This window comes from Acartia tonsa, chromosome 15 (genome assembly GCF_053477335.1).
Source record: "Acartia tonsa isolate MP-2025a chromosome 15, ASM5347733v1, whole genome shotgun sequence".
Classification (NCBI taxonomy): domain Eukaryota; kingdom Metazoa; phylum Arthropoda; class Copepoda; order Calanoida; family Acartiidae; genus Acartia; species Acartia tonsa.
In genome coordinates this window covers 2323466-2345772 of record NC_137274.1, presented here as the reverse complement: position 1 = coordinate 2345772, position 22307 = coordinate 2323466, and the positions used below count along the sequence as shown (strand labels likewise).

At 31.6% G+C, this 22307-nt stretch overlaps 2 protein-coding genes across 2 annotated transcripts in view; both read left to right on the top strand.

Annotated features, from left to right (window-relative positions):
• The window catches only part of LOC145307367 (uncharacterized), a 181384-nt gene that overhangs the window by 115600 nt on the left and 43477 nt on the right, over positions 1 to 22307 (top strand). The window lies entirely within an intron of this gene.
• The window catches only part of LOC145307495 (uncharacterized), a 44112-nt gene continuing 40923 nt past the window's right edge, over positions 19119 to 22307 (top strand). The window contains exons 1-4 of the mRNA XM_080149950.1: positions 19119 to 19181; positions 19385 to 19435; positions 20788 to 20857; positions 21566 to 21658. Coding sequence (XP_080006076.1) covers positions 19127 to 19181; positions 19385 to 19435; positions 20788 to 20857; positions 21566 to 21658 — 269 coding nt within the window. The 5' untranslated portion in view covers positions 19119 to 19126. The remainder of the gene's footprint in view (positions 19182 to 19384; positions 19436 to 20787; positions 20858 to 21565; positions 21659 to 22307) is intronic.

Genomic DNA, 22307 nt, shown 5'->3' with positions numbered 1-22307 from the left:
GTTAATGTTAATGTCGTGTGGGTGAGTTGCACCTGGACTGAACAGTCAACTTGTCAACTCAAGGCAAGACTCTTGGTCCTTCACCTCATACCCGTGGTACAGTACATTGCAGACAACCAACCCTTTGATTGCACGATCTTTGTCTGGAGATCCTAACTGTGCATGGTAGTGAGTTGCGCCTGTTTGGGGCCAAGGCATTCCCCCTACTCAAACTCTTTGATGTCCTGTGCCGAACAGAGCTGGTAAGTACCATTTTTTACGTCTTTGGTATGACGCGGATTCGAGTTTGCATCCTTCTCATCATTTCCCTTGACACTTTAATTAGGGCTTGTGGGTAATTTACACTTCAACCTTATGGATGGTGAGTTAAGGTTTCGTGATTTTCGTCACGATATTATTGCGACTTTTAATACAACCAAGGCACAGGACGTAGCATTGTTTTGACAACGACACAATGAAGTCACATCAAATCCTAGGGACTTTTCAGTCAAACTAGTATTAAAGGATGACTCCCAGTAGATGAACTAACAAACGCCACTAACACACTAGCTAGCTACTACACAATGCTAGTCCTCAGGGACTTTTCAGTCAACCTATGACTGAGCAAAGTTTTTTGATCCCTAGTGTACCATGCCAAGGACCACCCATGCATACCTGATTTAGGGCCAAGGCTTCCCCCCTACTCTTACTCCAAATCTCTAACGCCTGAAGGAGCAGCAGTAGGTACTAATTTTTACATCTTTAGTATTGATGCGGTCTGGGGACTCGAACCCGACACCTCCCCAACAGATAAGCGGATGTTAAACCACTGAGCCATATCTGCGGGTTGTTGTCATGAAAAGGACCATACCCAAAATAAATTTTCCATGGTCCAATCCCTTGCATAGTTTCTCTATAACTTCTGTTAATTTATAAATGTTATCATGTTATAGATTTCAAACTTTGGGTAAAGATTCCTGTAACAAAAATAAAACTTATGAAGCAAAGCATTTCTATTATCGTTATCAGAAAGTCTTTATATCCATTTAAAACATATGGCAAAACTCTTTACATTAAAAATTAGTATAAACGTGGGTCCGCATATCTGGATTGGGTGTCCAAACTTTTCAACCAATTAATATAATCAAAAGTAACAGTTTTTAGTACCAAAGCTACTTTATAATTCGTAATGTCCGTCAGTCCGTCCGTCCGTCCGTCCGTCTGTTGGAGAAAAAGTGGGTGAAACGTGATTTCTTAGTAGCAAAGCTACTCTATAATTCGTAATGTCCGCCAGTCCGTCCGTCTGTCCGTCCGTCCGTCTGTTAGAGACAAAGTGGGGGAAACATGATTTTCTTAGTAGCAAAGCTACTCTATAATTCGTAATGTCCGTCCGTCCGTTCATCCGTCCGTCTGAAATAAATTATATATTTGAATTGTCCATTGAATATAGATAGTTTTAGGCACCTAAACTGTTCAATTTGGTCAATTTGGAGCAATATTAGAGAGATCTATATGAAAATACTTGTAAATTTATCTAAAAAAATCCTAGATTTGCCTAAAGAATTTTTATGAAGAAAATAGCATAAAACATTCTTCTTTCTTTTTAGCTTCCATGAAAAAATGTCCAATAAAAACCAGCTTTTCTGAGATCTTCAGCTACAGGCAGAAAAACATAATATTTTTATAACATTAAATGTATACTTTAAGTTCTGTTTTATAAAAAAATGTGCTAATAAATGTTAACTCTTTGCAAATTTCTATTAAACAAATATTTGTCAACTATTGAATTTTGTGCCCTTGAACAAAGCTATGTAGCTTTTATTTTTGGTATTTCAAACTACGTTTTATTTTTACTTGCGCAGTTAGTTTGAATATCAGGGATTATAAAGGATAAGACAATGGATAAAATATTAATAAATATACCTAATGATGATGAACAAAACTACCCGTTCTCTAGAAAAGATTGGTGGAAAAGATAGGACACTTCTAGGTTGAAACAAAACAATCAAAATTGAGTAACAGTAGATAAAATTTTTTAGCCAGTAGAGAATTTGATTGTATCTTTTTATGGAGCAAAACTTTCTTACATTTCAATATTTACATTCATAAGAAATAAAAATGTTTAAATTAAATTACCCCTTCTTTAGCTACACTTAATAAACCAACCATTCAAAATTAAAGTGCCAAATTTGTTGAGTCAACAAATAAAAAAATTCTTTAAAAACTTTGTAATAAACAGCCCATTGTCCCCTCTATCCTCTTTTGAGTCCCCAAGCTACACTTGGAATTAAAATTTTACTTGCTATTAATCCTTCTATAAAAGTATCAGGATGTCTGTCTGTGTGTACTAAAGGATCTCAGTAACCCCTTCCTCACCCAAAGAAATAAATGACCCCTTTCAAAATATATTTTCTTTTTAAGCTACAATTGAAAGTGGGGGATCGGCTATCCTGAAGAGGAGGGTGTATTTGACTCCCACCCTTCCTCAACTTTAACCGTTAATAACTAAAATGTTTTCTGCCTAAATGAAACTTTTGATGATTTCCCTTATATGGCCAACTGAGCAAAAAAAAACCACCAACCCAATAGATTGAAAATTAGGGTTGGGGAAGTCAGTTTTTTTAGGCTGTGTCTATATCAAGTGGGGGCCTAACCTTGTGGGGCCACCCTGTATCTTAAATATATCTTGATTATAACATAACCAAAAATAGTAAACAAACAGAAATACACCCCCCCTCCACAATTATTTTAAATAGATTAAAAGTAGGGGGTATTTTTTCCTTTAATCTGTAGTGGTTATATAAGAAAAAATAAACAAAGTACCTACCATCCCCTTTATTTTCAGATTTTTTTAAATTAGGGTGGGGGTGGAAGGGTTTATGTGCTGCACTTTGAGGGATATTGTGTTTCAAACAGAATTGACTTTTTATATTACAGAAAGTTGTGAAAAAATTTTAAAATTTTTTGGTAGTGAAGTTACTCTTTAATTCAATATGTCTGTCCATCAGTCAACAAAATTAGTATATCCTTTTCAATAGGTTAAAATCGATGGCATTACTAAAGTCTTTAGCTAAGCAATTAAGGTATTAATCATGTTTTAACACTGAGAATTTTGTGTATTTTAGAACAAATTGTGTTAAAGTGGATGGCGTTACTAAAGTCAAACCGGAAAAAAGAATTTATTATTATTTAATGACTAAAAGAATAATTTTTGACAGACTATCAAATGTTTATGTAAGTTTTACAATTTAGGATGGTTTTTGGGCAAGAAATACCACGCTTTAACTACTGAAAGACTGCCACAAGTAGACCCAATACCCCAAATTTAAAGCATTCAGCTTCAATAACAAAAAAGTTCTAGGCATTTCAAAATAGCATTTCATGTACAATGAAAATTTTGAAAGATTTACAATGCTCATAAAAGAAAAAAAAATATTAAATTACGTTGTCTAGACATAAAATTATAACCTTATCTTTGTCAGAAATTTAGATTGCCAGTAACAGATTACATTTTCACAATAAAAAACACCACATTTCATAGTCAAAATCTAAGAAAAAAATTCGATTTAAATTGCATTTGTGAACGAAAATCATAGTTGAAACAAAGGGGAAAACTAAAACAAGTTCAGCTGTGATTGGTTGCTTAGCTGATTCAGCCTTCTGATTGGCTACAGTACACTCGGTACAATGCGAGGTAAACTTAATTCTTTTAATGATTTTGACTATAAAAATGGGTATTTTTTTTAAAAAATATAATTAGTTACTGGCAACCGAAATTTATGGCAAAAATAAGCTTATAATTTTGTTTCTAAGCCACGTAGTTTAATTTCAAAATTTCTAACATTAGCATTGATATTCTTTCAAAATTTTCATTGTACATAAAATGTCATTTCAAAATGCCTAGAACTTTTTTGTTATAGAAGCTGAAGGCTTCAAATTTGGGGTATTTGGTCTACTTTAGGCAGTCTTTCAGCAGTTAAAGCGTGGTATTTTTTGCAGGCTTCCTTTAAAGATGTTTTGTGAGTTCTACAATATGTCTCAAAAATCATAAATGAGAGTTTTTTCATTCATTTTCAACAATCAATGATATTTATTTATGTTAGAGATTTCAAAATAAGATCTTAACATTTTAATTTTTCATAAAATAATGGCTTTAAGCCCTTTTTAGAGAAAAAAACATTAAACACACACAAACATGTTTATTCTATGGCTTCTAATATGATTTAGAATCATATTAACACATTTATGTTCTAAAGGAAAGGTAAATTTGAATACTTCCATTATGGGGGTTCATCAATTTATTGATTTCCTTTAGATCTTAGAAAATAGACTAAAACCTTCACGCAACTGATAAGGAAAGAACAATAAACAGAGTAAAAAAATGAGGAAAAAAATCATGCAACATTCAGAAGATGTATAAATTTTAATTACTTTGATAAAATTTGCTATAACTCAACACAGATCTAAGCACAAAAATAATGATGGACAAAGTAAGTTAAAGAGCAGGAGCTCAGTTGTTCACAAGAAATTAAGGTTGTATATATTTGATTATATATGGTTAATAACGGATTACAATTAATATTACTCTACATAACATGCACTGATTATTGAAAACCAATAATTTCAATACTTCTTAATATGTACCTAAAAAACATTATTCCATTAAAGCAAACACCAATATATTAAACAAGTTGACAGGCCCAATAATTATTTCTATGCAACTGATATTACCCTAAATGCACAGGTTATAGAAAACCAATAATTTCCTTACTTCTTAATAAGTACCTAAAAAACCTTATTCCATTAAAACAAACACCTTTACATTAAACAAGTTGACAGGCCCAATAATTATTTCTTTGCAACTGATATTACCCTTGATGCGCAGGTTATTGAAAACCAATAATTTCCTTACTTCTTAATAAGTACCTAAAAAACCTTATTCCAATAAAACAAACACCAATACATTAAACAAGTTGACAGGCCCAATAATTATTTCTTTGCAAATGCAAAAAAATGTCTAGCTTCTAATAGTACACTTGTTGCTTTGACCCTAGCATCTAATTGGAGGAAAGGGAATTGTTAAGGTCAGAAAACATCCCCAAACCACCTTAAGAAATTTATAACTCAACTGAAAACAACAAAAATTTTCTAAATACAAAAACAAACTACTCCCCGGTGAATAAAAACTTTGGGAGCTTTGGGAACTTTGGGAGCTCCTCACAAATGGGTTAAAAAAATCACAAAAGTCAGGACATGTTCTTTCGTGAGAAATTCTTCCTTCTAATGACCTACCAGATTAAAAATATATATTACTTTGTTGGTCATATTAAAGGTAATTAGATTTATTTGGCTACTATTGAGGTTAGAAGTCTGAAAGTTTGATTGTTTTCTTGGTGTTTAATTCTTATTGATAATATTATTCTTGTTTAATTAGTAGTGACAAAAGCCATTTTGTTGACATTGATGTTTTGAGAAAAAAATTATTAGATTTAAATATGTCAATATTTGAAATTCAATGATCAAGTTAAATAATGAAAGAAAAGAAAGAAAAATTATGGACAGTTCTTTGAAGAATTCTTACACACAACATGCCATTTTTAATATGGCAATAATTTGATTGATATATTTTTTTAAAAGGTTCAATGAAAACCTGTTGAAAGATATAACTTATATTTATCATAGCAATCTCTTTATTTGTGATTCAAGTAAAATCATATTAGTTTTTCTAATTGGATTCACTAAAATGGCAAATTAATTTCTTTTTAAGAGTCCTCGAATGTTGATTATTAATGATAGGGTAAACTTTACCTTTACCAAAAATTAAAAATTTTGTTTGTCAAATCAATATCTGTATAAAAACAGCAAGTAATAAACAAACACTTAAAATTAATTAATTTTTATTCAAGTGGCAGAGCATTTACAAAAGTCAATAGTAAATCTTTTCTTTAGTTAGTTAATCTGCATATCAGTTGATTCATTTTTTTTTGAAATACTAAATCATTATTATCAAGAGATGATTTAAATGGGTTTAAAAATTAGATAGTCTTTTACTAAAGTTAGTTTAAATGTAATCCTTTTACAATTTAACTGTTTAAACTGTTTAACCAATGTCTTTTCTTTTAGTAAAAAAATAAGTATTTTTATTCACAATGCTCTTTCAAACAAAGTCTTATATCCAAAGGGCTGAGAAGGAGAGCTTAATCTTGGAGGATTAATCATAAATAACACATCCTATAACAATCTATCAAATGAAAATAATTCTTTTTTTGCAATGTGTGTTTATAATTAAACAAAAAAACAATTAAAAAGGAAAGTTATGACTAAAGCCTAGTTCACAAAAGACATAGGTTGACCTCTGGAAAATTTAGGTTGACCAATTCTATAAAGGCATTTGTTAGTTGTACTTATTTAGGTTGACCTACAGAATGAATAAGTAGACCTCTAAAAGTTGTTTGTGAACTGGGCAAAAAGTAATAAAGTAAAGTTTTTATCCATATGAAAAAATAATGTCTAGCATCGTATTAAAACCAGCTTTTTATGAATATAAAAATGTACAATCATAACATTAAAACCAGTTTATTTAACCGGCCCCTTGGGTACCATGGGGCTAAAAAAACTGGTTTTAATCTCATAATTGTATTTTCTATATCCGCAGAAAGCTGTTTATAATACGATGCAAGAAATAACTATACATTTACCCAATATCAAGGTAAACAAAGTTTAAGTGTTAGTTTATAATCAAAATTAACTTTTACACCTAGGGTTGTGAAGAAGAAAGTTGATTTTATCATTATTTCAATTATTTTTATTTCCTGAACAATCATAAAAATTAACCTAACCTTTGTTTAGAATAATATAATTCCATTTTAGGTACAAACCATTTTTCCTCTTTTTATTTTTTTAAATAATTAATTCATTATCTTATTCATTGTTAGGCAGTTTGGCCCCCGGCTAAGTTTTTTTGGGGAGTGGGGGGGAGTGCTGTTGCACAGAAAGTTATACTGCCACACCCCTAACTAACTTTTGCAATTATAAACATTTGTTTCCATGGAAATTAATTACTTAAAACACCAATATTAAACATTAAAAAAAATTTGCATTAGACCTTCAGCCTTCTAATAAAAAGGATAATCTTTAGCCACATAATTTAGTAATAATAGAAATAGGGTAGAACTAACATATAAAAAAGTCTTAATAACTGAAGCCAGATAATTCAAGTGGCTAACATTGGCAGGTTTGTTGCCAGTTGAGAATCTAATTTCACACTTTTCAAGGTGTTGTCCCTGATATCAGTTGAAATTAACCCCCAGTTTTATTGACTTAATTTCTATTCAACTCAAAGATTTGAGATATTGCAATGGATCTTCTGAAAATCTTCAAATGTCTTGTCTTCATCATTTCTTTTGTCATGTTTTGCTACCAGCTAAACATTGCCACAGTAAACTTGATGGATCCTCCAACAGTTTTATCACAGAATGAAAGAGATATCACTGATGATGATTTACCTCTGATCACAGTATGTCCTACTAATCAGACCAATCTCACAAGGTTGACAGAACTAGGGTATTGGAGTTATGACAACATGCTTAAGAGAGATAATAAGATATTGAATAAAACATGGTCTTGGTCTTCATGTATTTCTTGGGGTTCACATCTGAATCTAACTTTTGATGAGCTCAAAGAACAAGTATTTGATTTGGACAAAGTTAAAAACATATATGTATTGCAAGGAGGAAAATTTAAAGATATTTCAGTATTTCTACCTGGTCTTGGATTTTGTCAAGAAACTTTATTTCTGAATTTTACACAAGAATTAGAATTATCTAATTGGAATAAAGTTGATGCAAGGATATTCATCACAGACAAAAACTACAGGAGCTTTATCATGCCTGACACTGCTTCTCATGTAGGAAAGGAAATATTTATGAAACAAGACAAAGAACATTACATCAATGTTAAGATCCAAGAGAGAAATAAATGTAGGAGAGATGAAAAGCCAATGTCAAAGGAAGAATTTACAAAGTGTGTAGATGATAAAATCCACAAAGAGTTTGAGAAGAATAATATTAGCTGTATTCCACCATGGTTGTCATACAACAAACAATGCAACCAAACATACCCTGAATACTTCACATTTTATGGCGAATTTAGGAAAGACATGTGGGACTATGTAAAAATGGTGGGTATATTGAGTAATATTCGGTTTGAAGAGGAATGCAGACAATCTTGCAAAGAAAAAACATATGTTGTGGATGAAGCTTCTAAAGATGGTGTTTCTTGGGCCTATATAACTTTCAACAAGAAAGTAATTGTTACAGAGAAGGTGCCAAACTATGATATGTTCAAGTATATCATAGATGTTGGCAGTAGCCTAGGACTCTGGCTAGGACTATCTGTCCTGGGACTTCATGATCTAGTTGTCTGGGCTGTGCAGTTTGTCAACAACAGCTTCATCATCAAGAAGATCAGATCTGCAGTCACCAAATAAAACAGAGGTATTTTTGAGTTTTATTAACTTGTAAAGCTTGTTTACATTAGTCACTTTGAAATAGTTCATTATATTAAATGCGTTTTAAAATTACAAAAAAAAGATGTTTCAAGATTCCATCAAAGATATGCAGCATATTATTATAAATGTTATGCTTCAATAGGTTAACTAACTTTTTTAGGAGTATTTAATTATATCTCAAATTTAATTGTAGAATCAACCCTATGCTTGAGACCATTTTTATTCCCTGATAAACTCAAAGATTTTTACTATTAGTAAGACATTATCTAAACCAACTATATATTAGTTTTGCAAAATAAAAAACAAATAATAATATGTATGTTATAATCACAAAATTGACAAATAGCTGCCTATTTCAGTATCTAATCATTTAAAATTTTTAGAAAGTAAAGCTATACAGAAAATTGCTGAAAAGTTCCATCAGTTTCTTCAACTGGTAACAAATTTACATCTATTGAAAAGTTTAATCAATCATATCAACAAAACCTTTGATAAAAGACAACTTAAAAAAAATTCTAACATGTTTTTATGTTTCTTGTTAGTTTTAAATATCTTTTATTGATATAAAACTTATTTTGATATTCCATTTCTAAAACTATGATTTGTTTTTGGTAAAAATCATTGATTCTTTCAAAATATCATTGTACATAAAATGTCATTTTAAAATGCCTAGAACTTTTTTGTTATAGAAGCTGAAGGTTTCAAATTTAGGGTATTGGGTCTACTTGTGGCAGTCTTTCAGCAGTTAAAGAGTGGTATTTCTTGCAAGCTTCCTTTAAGGGATTTAACCTGGTTAAATAAGATAGGAAAAGTTGGTTTGGTTTGTCATTGATTTGTGATTGTTGGGTTAGGTATGGCATTGATGTAGAAAATTAAAATTTGGTTAAGCAAAGTCTATCATAGTAAGTAAGGTTCAAATTTATGCAATAGATTTATAGATGTTTCAATTTTTTTTAATATTGTATTTGTATATGTGTAATTTTAAGCTTTTTGTGGATCTTTTTAATATTTTAAACACATTTACAGTTACATTAAAGAAAGTATGAATAACACCATTTTTACAAACAAAATGTTAAAACTATTGATCAGTTACTACATTTTTTTCAGAAAAGTCCAAAGAAAATTTTAGACTTTTTAATATTTTCATTTCTTAGAGTTATAATGTTAATAATGTACAAAATAGTAATTTTTGGATAGTTCAGATATATTTTTAGCCATTGATCTATTTCAGTAAAGCTTTGCACTCTTTGTAAAAAACCTATATTCCTATTACTTATAGCAGTCTTTGTACACTTGTAAAACTTTTCTTTTATTACTTATTGTACAATGTTTTTATTTTAAGATTTTAGATATTATGTTTTAAATGATATACAGATTTGACAGTTAAGATATTTATAATCAATAATAAAATTTAAAAAATAGAAAAAAATTTAAGATTTGTAAGTTAGGATCTATGATAGCAAGTAAGATTGGATATTAGATTTATTTATTTTATAGATGCCTTGATTGTTGTAATATTGTATTTGTGTAATTCATAATGATATTGTATCTATGTTTTAGGCAGAATCTAATTAACTTAGTTAGGTTGATTAGAAAGGTTAGGTTTTGTTAGTTAAAATACTTGGGTTAGGTTAGGCATGGATAGAGTTACAGTTATTTGTTAAACTACTTCACTTTTTCCAATGAAGATCAAAGAAGTTTTAAATTTTATACTCTTTGAAAATTTAGATTCTTATTACTCATTGTATAATTCAATTTTAAATTTTTTTTTGTTTTAATGATCTACAAAATAGTAATTTTTGGATAATAAAGATATTTGTGATTATAATTGAAACTCAAACAATAGAAGAACATTTAAAGTATGTAAGTTAGGATCTATGATAGCAAGTATGGTTAGATATTAGATAGTGATTTTAAATAAATGTCTCCATTGTTGTAATATTGTGTTTGTGTAATTCATAATGATGTATCTATGTTTTAGGAAAATCTAATGATATTTTTATTTTCATCCACATTTAACTTAACCCCTTACAGTCGGGCCCCTTGCCGCACCTTAATCAGTCGGGGGGGGGGGGGGGGGGGGGCCCTTATTATCTCAGTTCTTATTAGAGCTAGAGAGCTAAAATTTTTTGTGCAAGTCCCCTGTGTTATGATGAATTTCCGACCTTAAGTAAGTCAAGGTCAATTTTCGCTTCCTTCACCCTTTTATTTAACAACCTTTGTTTTTAGGTCCTTTTTTACTTATAAATTTCAAACAGCTGTAATTTTTGAAGCTAGAATAAAATTTTTTTTGCAGAAAATGTTTATCTTTATGTAAATTTTATATTTGAAATATAAAATATAATTTTAGCGGCTGCAGCTGTACTTGGCAGCTGCCAGCCGCCGCAGTCGGCGGTCGGCTAGAAAACGGCGGCGGATCTTTATGAATTTTTAATACATTATGTAGACATGTAAGATAAGCTTAAGTTTGAAATTTGAAGTCTCTAAGTCAAAACTTGCGGCCACAGGAGCATTTTAAAGATTTCTGGAGACCTGGAGGATCAGGACCTGCAGGATCATATCTGGAACCTAAAATTGACTTGAACACCTGTATTTAATATGAGGATGTACTACTAGAGGATATTTTAGTATTTTGGTAAGATAAAATGCTTTGTTTAAGTCAAAAAAAATATTTTTGCTCTTTACCTGGATGACCCTGCCAGGTTTGCTGGCATCCTGTGCCCGCCACACTTAAAAAGTCAAGCAGTTTGGGCTCTTTATCTTTCACACACAGAAAATGAGATAGAAAAAACCGGATGGGGGGGCGTTCAACGCCCCCCCCCCCCCACCCGACCATTAAGGGTTAAGGAAAATTAGAAGAAAGATAAATTAGAAAATGTTATAATATCTAAATTTAGAAATATTTTAGTACAGCATAACTGTAATAAATGTTTTTTTAATAAAACAAAAAAAGGAAAAAAATTATTCAAATTAAGTGAAGATAGATAGATAATAAAGTTAGGATTGTTTTCTGTTATAAAAAATACTAAAAGTCTTTAGTAATGATTAAAAAGTTTTCTATATTGTAAAGCAGTATATTTTTTTCTGTTTGATGGCAAAGGTCTTGGAAACTGTTAGTCTGAATTGATGAACTTTTAGAGAAGCTATACAAATGTCATTGGTTGTTTTTTTGCTATTTGTCTGACCTCTTTCTCCCTCCCCTAGAGACTAGGGCCAAATCAAATGTTATTACTTAAAGGTGAAAGCTTTTCCTTAGTCTGAAGTTTTTTAAAAACTAAGGAAGCTTTAGAGATGTCCATGTGTGGTTTTGGGATATTCTATATTTAGATTTAAATTTTGGGATGGCTATATTTCTGCCCATCCTTTTCCTTTCAAACACCAGATACCCTAGATTCAGCAGCTAGTTTACAATAAAATTACTTATCTAAATAAGTCTGCATGTCAAATTAATTTTAAGAATAAGTATTTTTATATTTCTATTGAAATTCCTAGTAGGACGACATTCAAGATTCATAATCTGCCAGAATGTATGTCTGTGTGTACCAAAAGAAACTACTCAACCAAAATAATTCTACTTTACAGTGTAGCTTCTTCTAAGTCTTGAAAATGTTTATAAATATTTTTGTGACAAGTACCACCAACCCCCCAAGCAAAGTCGCTCATAAATAAAAAAGGCCTCTCAAAAAAATTTAAATGAGGGAGGGGGGGAGGCAACATCCCCTGCCCTCACATTAAGTGCCTTATTGCCGCTAGTCCTATAATATAAAGTTGTATTTATTTGATTGAAGGAAAAGATCTTGTAAACTGCTGGTCTAAATTGATTAAACTTTTTATGGAAGCTTTATAAATGTCTTTTTTGCCCACTTCTCCCTCCCCTAGAGATCAGGGGCAAAGCCAATGGAATAAATTAATGTTGTAAATTATTTGTCTGAAGCTTAAGATTCTTAAAACTGCTGTGCTGTTTGAGTTTTAGGAAACCTTAAGATACTTGATGTTAGGATATTTTAATTTCATATTTAGATTCTAGGGGCGCAGTGTTGCATCTCTATGTCAAGTCTGTAAGTCCTATGTTCTTAGTAAGATTGTGAATTAATCAATTTTAAACCTTATGTTATGTTATGGTACAAAAGGGTTAAATTTATTGTCCATAGTCTAATCCTTAAGATTCCTGGTAAATTAAAAACGAATAACCCCTCACTCCCTGAACATTTTTTAGAATGCAGAGCTGGATCTTTAAATCATTTTAGTGGTGAGCCAGATCATGGTGAGCCAACTTTCCACCAATGAGAGCAGCATTTGATGAAATGCCGCGCTGTGATTGGCTGAAATTCGGCGCACCCTGATCTGGCTCATCACTAAAATGATTTAAAGATCCAGCTCAGTATAATTAAAGACCACTAACCTAACCTAAAGTTGACAATACAAGTTTAGAACTAACAAAAAACAGAATTCAATAAAGTTAAACCTAGTTTTCTTATGCATTGGCTCAAAAACTTTGGGTACTTTAATTGAATTTTAGGATCTATTGCAGTTCACGGTAAAATATTGCTAGTGAGCAATATTTTCAAAAATCTATAAATTTTAAAGCCTGCCAGCTGCCAAACGGCTGAACGTACAGATAAAACCCGCACACCATTTTAGGCGGCATAAGAAGCCAAGATCCAATAATGCACAGGGAAAGCTTCACTGAAGAAAAAACGCGTAAAATAGGTCTTTTTCGCGCATTTCTCTGCACTGCGAGATAATTATGCATTATTGATTTATGGTTATTCCAGATTATTTGTAGGCCTTCGTATGCAGCTTAAAACAGTGTGCGGGCAGTCGTTTGGCAGCTAGCAACCTTTAAAATTCATACCTAAACAAAAATAATTTTTGGAAATATTGCTTACCAGCAATATTTTACCGTGAACTGCAGTTGATCCGAATTTTATTTACTTACTCTCAATCTAATCCTGCAAGACTATTCAACAAAAAGGCTAGGCAGGCAAAGGAGCCGAGAGCCGCGGCCAGAGTCATAGTTTTTTTGGGGAAATGGAGGGGGGGGGGGGTTGTATCATGTGAGGATGATGATAATCCTACCCAGATTTGAAAATAAAAGAGACAGGTTTGCAAAGAATAGATATAAAATTCAGATTGCGCGGCCTGTGTTAATAGTAGAAAAATGTTATGCATACTGTTAGAACCATTATGAACTTTAGTTTAAAAATATAAAAACAATATTTGTGCTATTTGTAGTTAGGGAACTACATGGTAAAATGTCCCAACTGACATAAAACTTGACTTGCGAGTAAATCATTAAAGATTAAAGTATAAAATGTGCAATAAAATAAGGATGCCAACATCCATAAAAGCGAAGCACTGAAACGGTAGGACCAACGGACATTAACACTTGTATAGTGTCAGAACTGAATAATCATAATATAAATGTATAAGAGTCAAAGCCAAAATGTAAGTAAATTTGTTGAAAAACTGCATAATACAGGATAAGGTTTATGGACATACTTACATTTTCAGGACTTGATCATAGAGTTGCATCTCTTTATGCTTTGTTGTCCCAGGAATCAAAATACCAAAAATCAGATTAATCCGATGATTAAATCACAAAAATTTTTTTATTAAAGTAAAAAAATCCACATGTTTAAAATAGACGTACGGACATTTTGGTAATGATTTCAGAGTTGCTTCGCTTTCTAAATCGTATCTTACTACTAAAGGAACCACCATGCAAAATTTGAAATCGATAGGACAATTCTAACATGCCTAAATTAACGAAAAAAGCTATCCGTTACGGACGGACCTACCTTAATTATAGAAAAGCTTCGCTTTAAAAAAAAGCATATACATTCTTTGAAATTCTGGTAATGATTATAGAGTTGCTACGTTTTTTAAATTGTACATAATTGTAAAGGCATCATCATGCAAAGTTTGAAATTATTAGGATAATTCTAACATGCCTATTTTAATAATTACATACAAGAAAAAATGTTGTCAAAAAAGTTAAAAAACAGCATGTTTTAAATTGACGCACGGACTTTCTGGTAATGATTCTATAGTTACTAAGCTTTCTAATTCGTACCTAACTGCCCAAGGAGTTATCATGCAAAGTTGTAAAGCAATATTACAATTCTAACATGTTTAAATTATCAAAAATAGCTAACTGTTATGGAAAATCGTGACGGACTGACCCTAACTATAAAAAGGCTTCGCTTAAAAAAAATGATATTTTGTATTTGTTGCACATATGTTTATCTAGTAATTTTCCATAGTTATAGAATTATCTAAACAAGGGGGGTTCAAAGGACAAGTATTTACCCGCAACTGATTTTTTTCCTACAAAGTGTCAGTCGAGTACTGTAACCCCCCCCCCCCCCCCCACCCCCTTCTAATTTTGAAATAAATCTAATATTAGTGCAGTGTGAAGGGTAAGATTTTTTACCTATACCTAGCCCCTAGAGCTGCAGTACCTTATTTCCCTAACCCTGTGGGGCTACTCAGTACACAAATTACTCTACCCTAAAGTGACCTAAAGAATTAAACAACTAAAAATACTCCACCCCCCTCCCATATTTCAAAATTTAGAAAAATGGGGGGTGTTTGATGCTCACCATGCCATGTTAAGGGAAAATGCGTTTGTGTGTGTGTGTGTATGTGAGTGTATGTGTGTGTGTGTATGTGTGTGTGTCTACGAGTCTTTAAGCTAGTTTTTTTTCCATCATATGTTTAAATAGAGTTTTGTTAGAGTAGTTGATTTAATCTATAATACAAAGTAGCTTGATGTCCGTCCGTCCCTTAAGATCTCCGTAACACCTGAACCGGATTATACTCTTCAGGGAATATACCTACTGGTCCTGTGGTGGTTTTAGGCTATTTTCTTTGGGGGTGGGACACCCCCCCCCCCCCAACTTTTTTTAAAAAGAATTTTAACGAATTTTGTAAATTCGCATTTTTTGCCGCTAGGTAGGTAATAGAAGATGTAATTATACCTCTTACACCTAGAGGCTAGGGGCGAAGCCGCTAGTTGTATAATATTTCAGTAAAAAATACAAACTATACAAAAAACATGTTTTGGATTAACATGTATTGCTTACTCTTTATTATCTTATTATCTATTTTAGCACCAGTTCTCAGCCATACTAAAACAGCAAATATTGTACCGTAGAGGGACAAAGTGTCTCAAAAATCAGCCATGTAACGTCATAAAAATGTGGGAGATGAGAGAAGAAGTTGAAAAGAACCCCTATAAGAGAGAAGGATAATCCTTCATTTTTATGACGTCACATGGCTGATTTTAGTGTCACTTTGTCCCTCTATATTATAATATTGTATTGTATTACAGATAGTTTTCTATAAATATTAAAGCAATAATTTTAATATTTATACAAGCTTTGTTAGCCAAGGCCTTTGGCCCCTCGGAGCTAACAAAACTAGTTTTTCTATTTCATTTCAGTGAAAAGCTGTCTATAATATGATGCTATATATAACTATTCCTAAATAAATTTTTATATTGATGAGAAAAGTATAAAAGTTTAGTTCCCTCCCAGAAATATCTCTAAAATAATGCGTCTATAACAAGATGCTCTGCTCATATGTGTTTATGTTTTTTTTAGTAGCGAAGCTACTCTATAATTCGAAATGTCCGTCCGTCTGTCCGTCTGTCCGTCCGTCTGAGACAAAGTGGGGGAAACGTGATTTTCTCGGCTCCTATAAAAGATAGAAAGCTGAAATTTTTAGTGATGATTCTTATAACATATGCCCATCTAATCTATACATTGTTTTGTCCCTCCGTCTGTTATTTGGGGTGCTAGATCGATTCCTACATTTTCATGTTTTTCTGATTTTCTCAACTCCTTTTTAAGATAATGGGCTGAAATTTTTAGGGATTGCTTAAATTTACATTTTACATATTTTCCTTAAGTTTTATTACGATTTTTATATTTATAGGGGTGCTAGATCGATTCCTAGATTTTTAGGTTTTCTATCGTTTTCTCAATTCCTATTCAGGATTTGCGGCTGAAATTATCAGGGATTGAATATGCTCTTATTCTACATATTTCCATCAAGTTTCATAAAGATTTGTTTATAAACTGTGGTGCTAGATCGATTCCTAGATTTATCATTTTTCATGATTGAAAGGTTGCGTGATTTTGAAGTTTTTGTCATTTCCCTATTTCATCAAATATATAGGATGACACTGGTATATTGTAAATATATTCAAAATATACATTCATAATTTCTGAGCTTCGCTACTTATGGATGCTGTCATCCTTGTTTTATCAGTTATTGAGAACTCTAATTTTTAGTAGCGAAGCTACTCTATAATTTAATTAGTATCCATCTGTCAACTGAAACGTTTTTTGAGAAACATCATTTTTTTCGGCTACTTTTTAAGATTCAATTGAATTTTTTAGGTATCAAATAAGGTCACATTTTACATATTTCCACAGTTTCATTAAATTTGCTCTCAATCGATTCCTAGATTTTCAAATTAAAAATTTTTTAAGGTTTTGCGATTTATTTTAGTTTAATGTTTATTTTTATGACACTGATTTATAGTTGATTTTTTCCTGATGTACATCCACAACTTTAGAGCTTCGCTACTTATGGATGTTGTCTATTCCAAGATTCTCTGCTCATGTGTTTTAGTGTTTATGTCTCAGTTATTGAAAACTAGCTTTTTTAGCATGTGTGAACTAGGATTTTGTCTTGTTTAACTATATTTCAGGGGGAGGGGTGTTGTACAATAAACCCCCACCCTTAATGTTTTTGCCTCTAAACTCAATTTTATGAAAGATGGAGTTATAAAATTTTCTGACATTAAATGTGAAAATATGCATTTTTCTTGAAGAACTAGTACAATAAAGCTTGTTAATTTAGAAAATTTAAGCAATAAATATCAAATTGTACTGTCTATTTTCCAAGATATATGTAGGAGGGTAGGGGGGGGGGGGTGTGTGAGTTGAGCCCAATTGTTTAATAAATATAAAGTAAAGTAGAAAGCCTTTTTTGGAGGGGAGGCACAGTGGGTTTTTTGGCTGTTTTGGGGATATTTCAACTTTACCAATCACAATTGCCAACAAAAGCTTATTTCATCTAAAAATAAAGTTAAAACCTTTCACATACAGGTTATGGCTTATGTAATATAACATAAGCCATAAATTTAAACCAATTTTGATGCTTTAACAGATTTTTTATAAGAGGGATTGTCATACTTGGATTTAAACTTTCAGTTGATATTTCAAATTGTAGAAGGTTTTCCTGAGGTTTACAGGATGCCGAGCCCTATTATAGGAAAGAATACATTTTACATACATTTAAATTAGATAAAATGATTTTAACCCCTTACAGTCGGGCCCCTTGCCGCACCTTAATCGGTCGGGAGGGGGGGGGGGGGGCGTTCAACGCCCCCCTCTATTGTCTCAGTTTCTATTAGAGCTAGTGGGCTAAAATTTTTTATGCAGGTCCCCTATTTGATAATGAATTTCCGCCCTTAAGTGAAACAAAGTCAATTTTCGCTTCCTTCACCCTTTTATTTAATAACCTTTATTTTTAGGTCCTTTTTAACTTAAAAATTTCAAAAGGCTGTAATTTTCTTATTTTTGAAGATAGAAGAACAATTTCTTCACAGAAAATGTTTATCTTTATGTAAATTTTATATTAGAAATATCAAAACATAAATTTCAGCGGCCGCAGCTGTACTTGGCAGCTGCCAGCCGCCGTAGTCGGCGGGAAAACGGCGGCGGATCTTTATGAAATCTTAATACGTTATGTAGACATGTAAGAAAAGCTTAAGTTTAAAATTTGAAGTCTCTAAGTTAAAAATTGCGGTCACAGGAGCCTTTTAAAGATTTCTGGAGACCTGGAGGATCAGGACCTGCAGGATGATACCTGGAACCTGAAATTGACTTGAACACCTGTATTTTATAAAAGGATTTACTACTAGAGGATAATTTTGTATTTTAGTAAGATAAAATGCTTTGTTTAAGTCAAAAAATATTTTTGCTCTTTACCTGGATCACCCTGCCAGGTTTGCTGGCATCCTGTGCCCGCCAGGATGGAGGTATTCAAAAAATTCCAACTCTAAGTTATGTGTTATACCTATACTTAAAAAGTCACGCAGTTTGGGCTCTTATCTTTCACACACAGAAAATGAGATCGAAAAAACCGGATGTGGGGGGCGCTAAACGCCCCCCCCCCCCCAACTGTTAAGGGTTAAGTAATGATGATATCAGTAAGAATATTCCACTATCAAATTAATAGAAGTGCATCTACTTTTTAATAGGTACTAACAGCTTTTTTGAAAGGGACAGAGAAGGGCAAGAAAAATAGCCCAAAACCATCCCAAGTCTTAAATCTGAAAATTAAATAGCATAAAACAACACAGGACAAGAGAACCCAATCGGTCCAGTACTTATTGAGATCTTAAGCTTCAGACAATAAACCTTACTTCTCTGCTGTTACATATTAAATATGAGTTTACATTGAATTTTCAACCACTAATTCTAATCTACAGAAGAGATAATTTTGTGTATTATTATTGAGGATGTACATAATATCGTTTATTGTCTTATCCCTTTAGATCCCTGGATATTTCACCAGTTAATTTCCTATACCTGTGATATATTTCAGAAGAATTGCACAATGAAACTGTTTGACCCACTTTGGGTTAACATAATATGTTTACTCTTGCATCAAGGTTTGTATCATAAAAATCTTTTCTAACTTAAATTTAAATGGGGGGAGGTCAATTCCCCTGTGACTGAATAGGGACTCAATATATCACCACTCTCCCCACCCCCCCCCCCCCCACCCAATTTTAAATGGCCCTAGAGTTTTATATGGGGCGTACCCGCTAGATGTAATATATGATATACAAATTTTGACCTTGATAATATTAAGTGTCCTGTCAAGAGTATCTGCATTATTATGGAACAGTTACAGTAAAAGCAGGTATTATTCATTCCTTTATCTTTTTAAATTCTGTCAGGTAATGAAAAATTTGATTTTTTAAACCTTGGTTTAATCAAAACTTTGAACATAAATATATCCTAACACATGCACGAAAAATATGGGTTCATATATAGAATCAGCAAAATATTACGAATCCATTGTAAGCAAAATTGAAAAAAAGTAGAATAATTTTTTTTATAAATGGCCTAACAAAACAAAACAAGGATTTAAGATGGTAAAAGGGAATAGGAGGGTGAGTAAAGGTTGCCTGTATAATATAATATTTCATAAAATTTCTTTTATTGTAGTTCATTTACTATTTTGTAAACTTTTTATTTAAATTTTGCTTTGAATAGATATGTAACATTTTTCTCATTCTAAAGGTATATATAAACATACATTTTTAGTCTGTATTAGGATATATTTAAGTTCAAAGTTTTGATTAAACCAATCGATTTTTTCATTACCTGACAGAATTTTAAAGTAAGATGTCAAATTAAAGATAATAATCTTACCATTTTTGTTCATAATGGCAATTTTCTTCTTTTTTTGTAGGGTTTTAGTACTCTAAAACTGACTTAATTTAAAAAAAAATTGAGAGGTCTACAAAATAAACAATTGCATATCTAAATGCTATGGAAAATTTTACATCTACTACTTACTAAAAACACCGACTAGCTATTTAAAATAAAAATGAAAAAAGTTTATTGTAGTTCATTTACTATTTTGGAACCTAGTAATAGTGTCTAACTTTTTATCTTTGTCACATAACAAAAATATATCTCTTTTTTAAGGGTTTCCTTTCCCACCTCCCCTCACATCCTTCGATTTGTGTAACGTCACAAAGATAAAAAGTTAGACACTATTACTAGGTTCCTATTTTGTAAACTTTTTATTTCAATTTTGCTTAGAATGGTTTTGTAATATTTTTCTCATTCTAGAGGTATATATAAACATACATTTTTCATGTATGTATTAGAATATATTTAAGTTCAAAGTTTTGATTAAACCAAGGTTTAAAAAGTTGATTTTTTCAATAATTAGCCAACAGAATTCAAAAGTAAGCTGCCAAATTAAAGATCTTACTATTTTTGTTCATTATGGCAATTTTGTTCTTTTTTTTGTTGGGTTTTAGTACCTTAAAACTGACTTAATTTAAAAAAAAACTTAAATTACTTTAAAAATGAGAGGTCTACAAAAATAAACGATTGCATATCTAAATTCTATGGAAAATTTTACATCTACTACTTATTAAAAACAATGACTAGCTATTTAAAAGAAAAAGAAAAAAAGTTAAGAAACCTATTTTGTAAACACAAAGGTTCATTCATTTAGAGAATTGACATGTTTAGGTGAAATCAACACATTTGAATGTATAGTTGATAATACTGATGGAAATCATTACTGGACTCTTGGAGATAGGTAATCACATACAAATAGTTTACTCAGTTGTAGGTCTAGTCTATAATTCACAATGTCAGTTTGTCTGTCTATAGAAAATGTCTATTCATAATTTTATTTTTGTAATGATTATCTGTACTTACGAATTCTTGGTTTGTCATTCTGTCAAGCAACAAAAAGACCTACTATATAGATTTATTTATAAAAGGTTTGATAGGTGCAGATACCTCCCCCCCCCCTTTCCCAATTTTAAAAGTGAGAGAAAAAATTGGGTACAGTCCCTTTAGTGGCAACACCACTTAGGGACATTACTTTGTATTTTCACAGTAGCTTTTAATCCTATTTCTAGCCCCTGCGGGGGATCCAACCCTGCAGGGCTAATTGCCTATCCCTGGCTGGCAATTGTCTACCCTAATATAACCTAACCTAACCTAAAATTAACTATCAAATGCCATTGTGAATATACGACATAACGCCCCTTAAGGGGCAATGACACAAAAAGGACTATACCCAAAACATTTGCTTTAGTGTGGGGAGTAATTTTTTTCAGGGGTGATTTCTCTAAGTAGTATGTAGCTCCCTACTCAAAGATAATTATCAGCAAATAAGCTACATTGTGAAGGAGAGCCATATCAGTTCAGAAATAAGCAAGATCTTATGATACAAGCAGACAGACTCACAGATACAATAGACCTTAAAACAACTTGTTGATTTGATTAAATTTCCTAGGAAATATTCAGCAGAATTGAAGGATGATGGGACAGAGAAGTTGATGGTTATACAGTTCATATTCACTCTTCAAGACAATGGCCTGGAATTGAGGTTATTTTCAGAATGTTTATTTCTCTCCATCTGTCCATAAAACACAAAGTGGGGGAATTGTGATTTTCTCAGCTCCTATTCAAGATACACAGCTAAAACTTATTGTCAACATTCACATCATAATAGAGCATAATATATTTTTCACTTATTTCCCCATATAAGAATGTTTATTTCTGTAGTTTATAAAACAATTTATAATAAAATATTTCTATTGCTTTTAACTAATGCTCTTTAAATCTCTATGTCTGTAATCTTATCATTCATGATATTTTTGGTGCTTCACTACTTATGGATGTTGTCATCGTTGTTTTATGTTTGCTCATAAGAAGATATTTATTAGATTTTTTAAATACCAATTGAACAAATTACAAGTTAATTGTTTTAACAAACAGAAAACTTTATATGACACTATAAAGATTTTAAAAGTTGAATTTATACACAATGGTGTTTCTTTTGGTGTAATTCTGAATCAAAAACATAGTCAAATATCCTTAAAAATCAACACTATGATTGCAAATCTTTTATCTGGAAGTCATAACTTCGCATTGTTATGAGTTGCATTCTTTTTAGACATTTTTTTACAAGCTTTTCATTTGCAGTTAAGATTAAAGGGCGCCTGCAAGAACTACCACACTTTAACTGCTGAAAG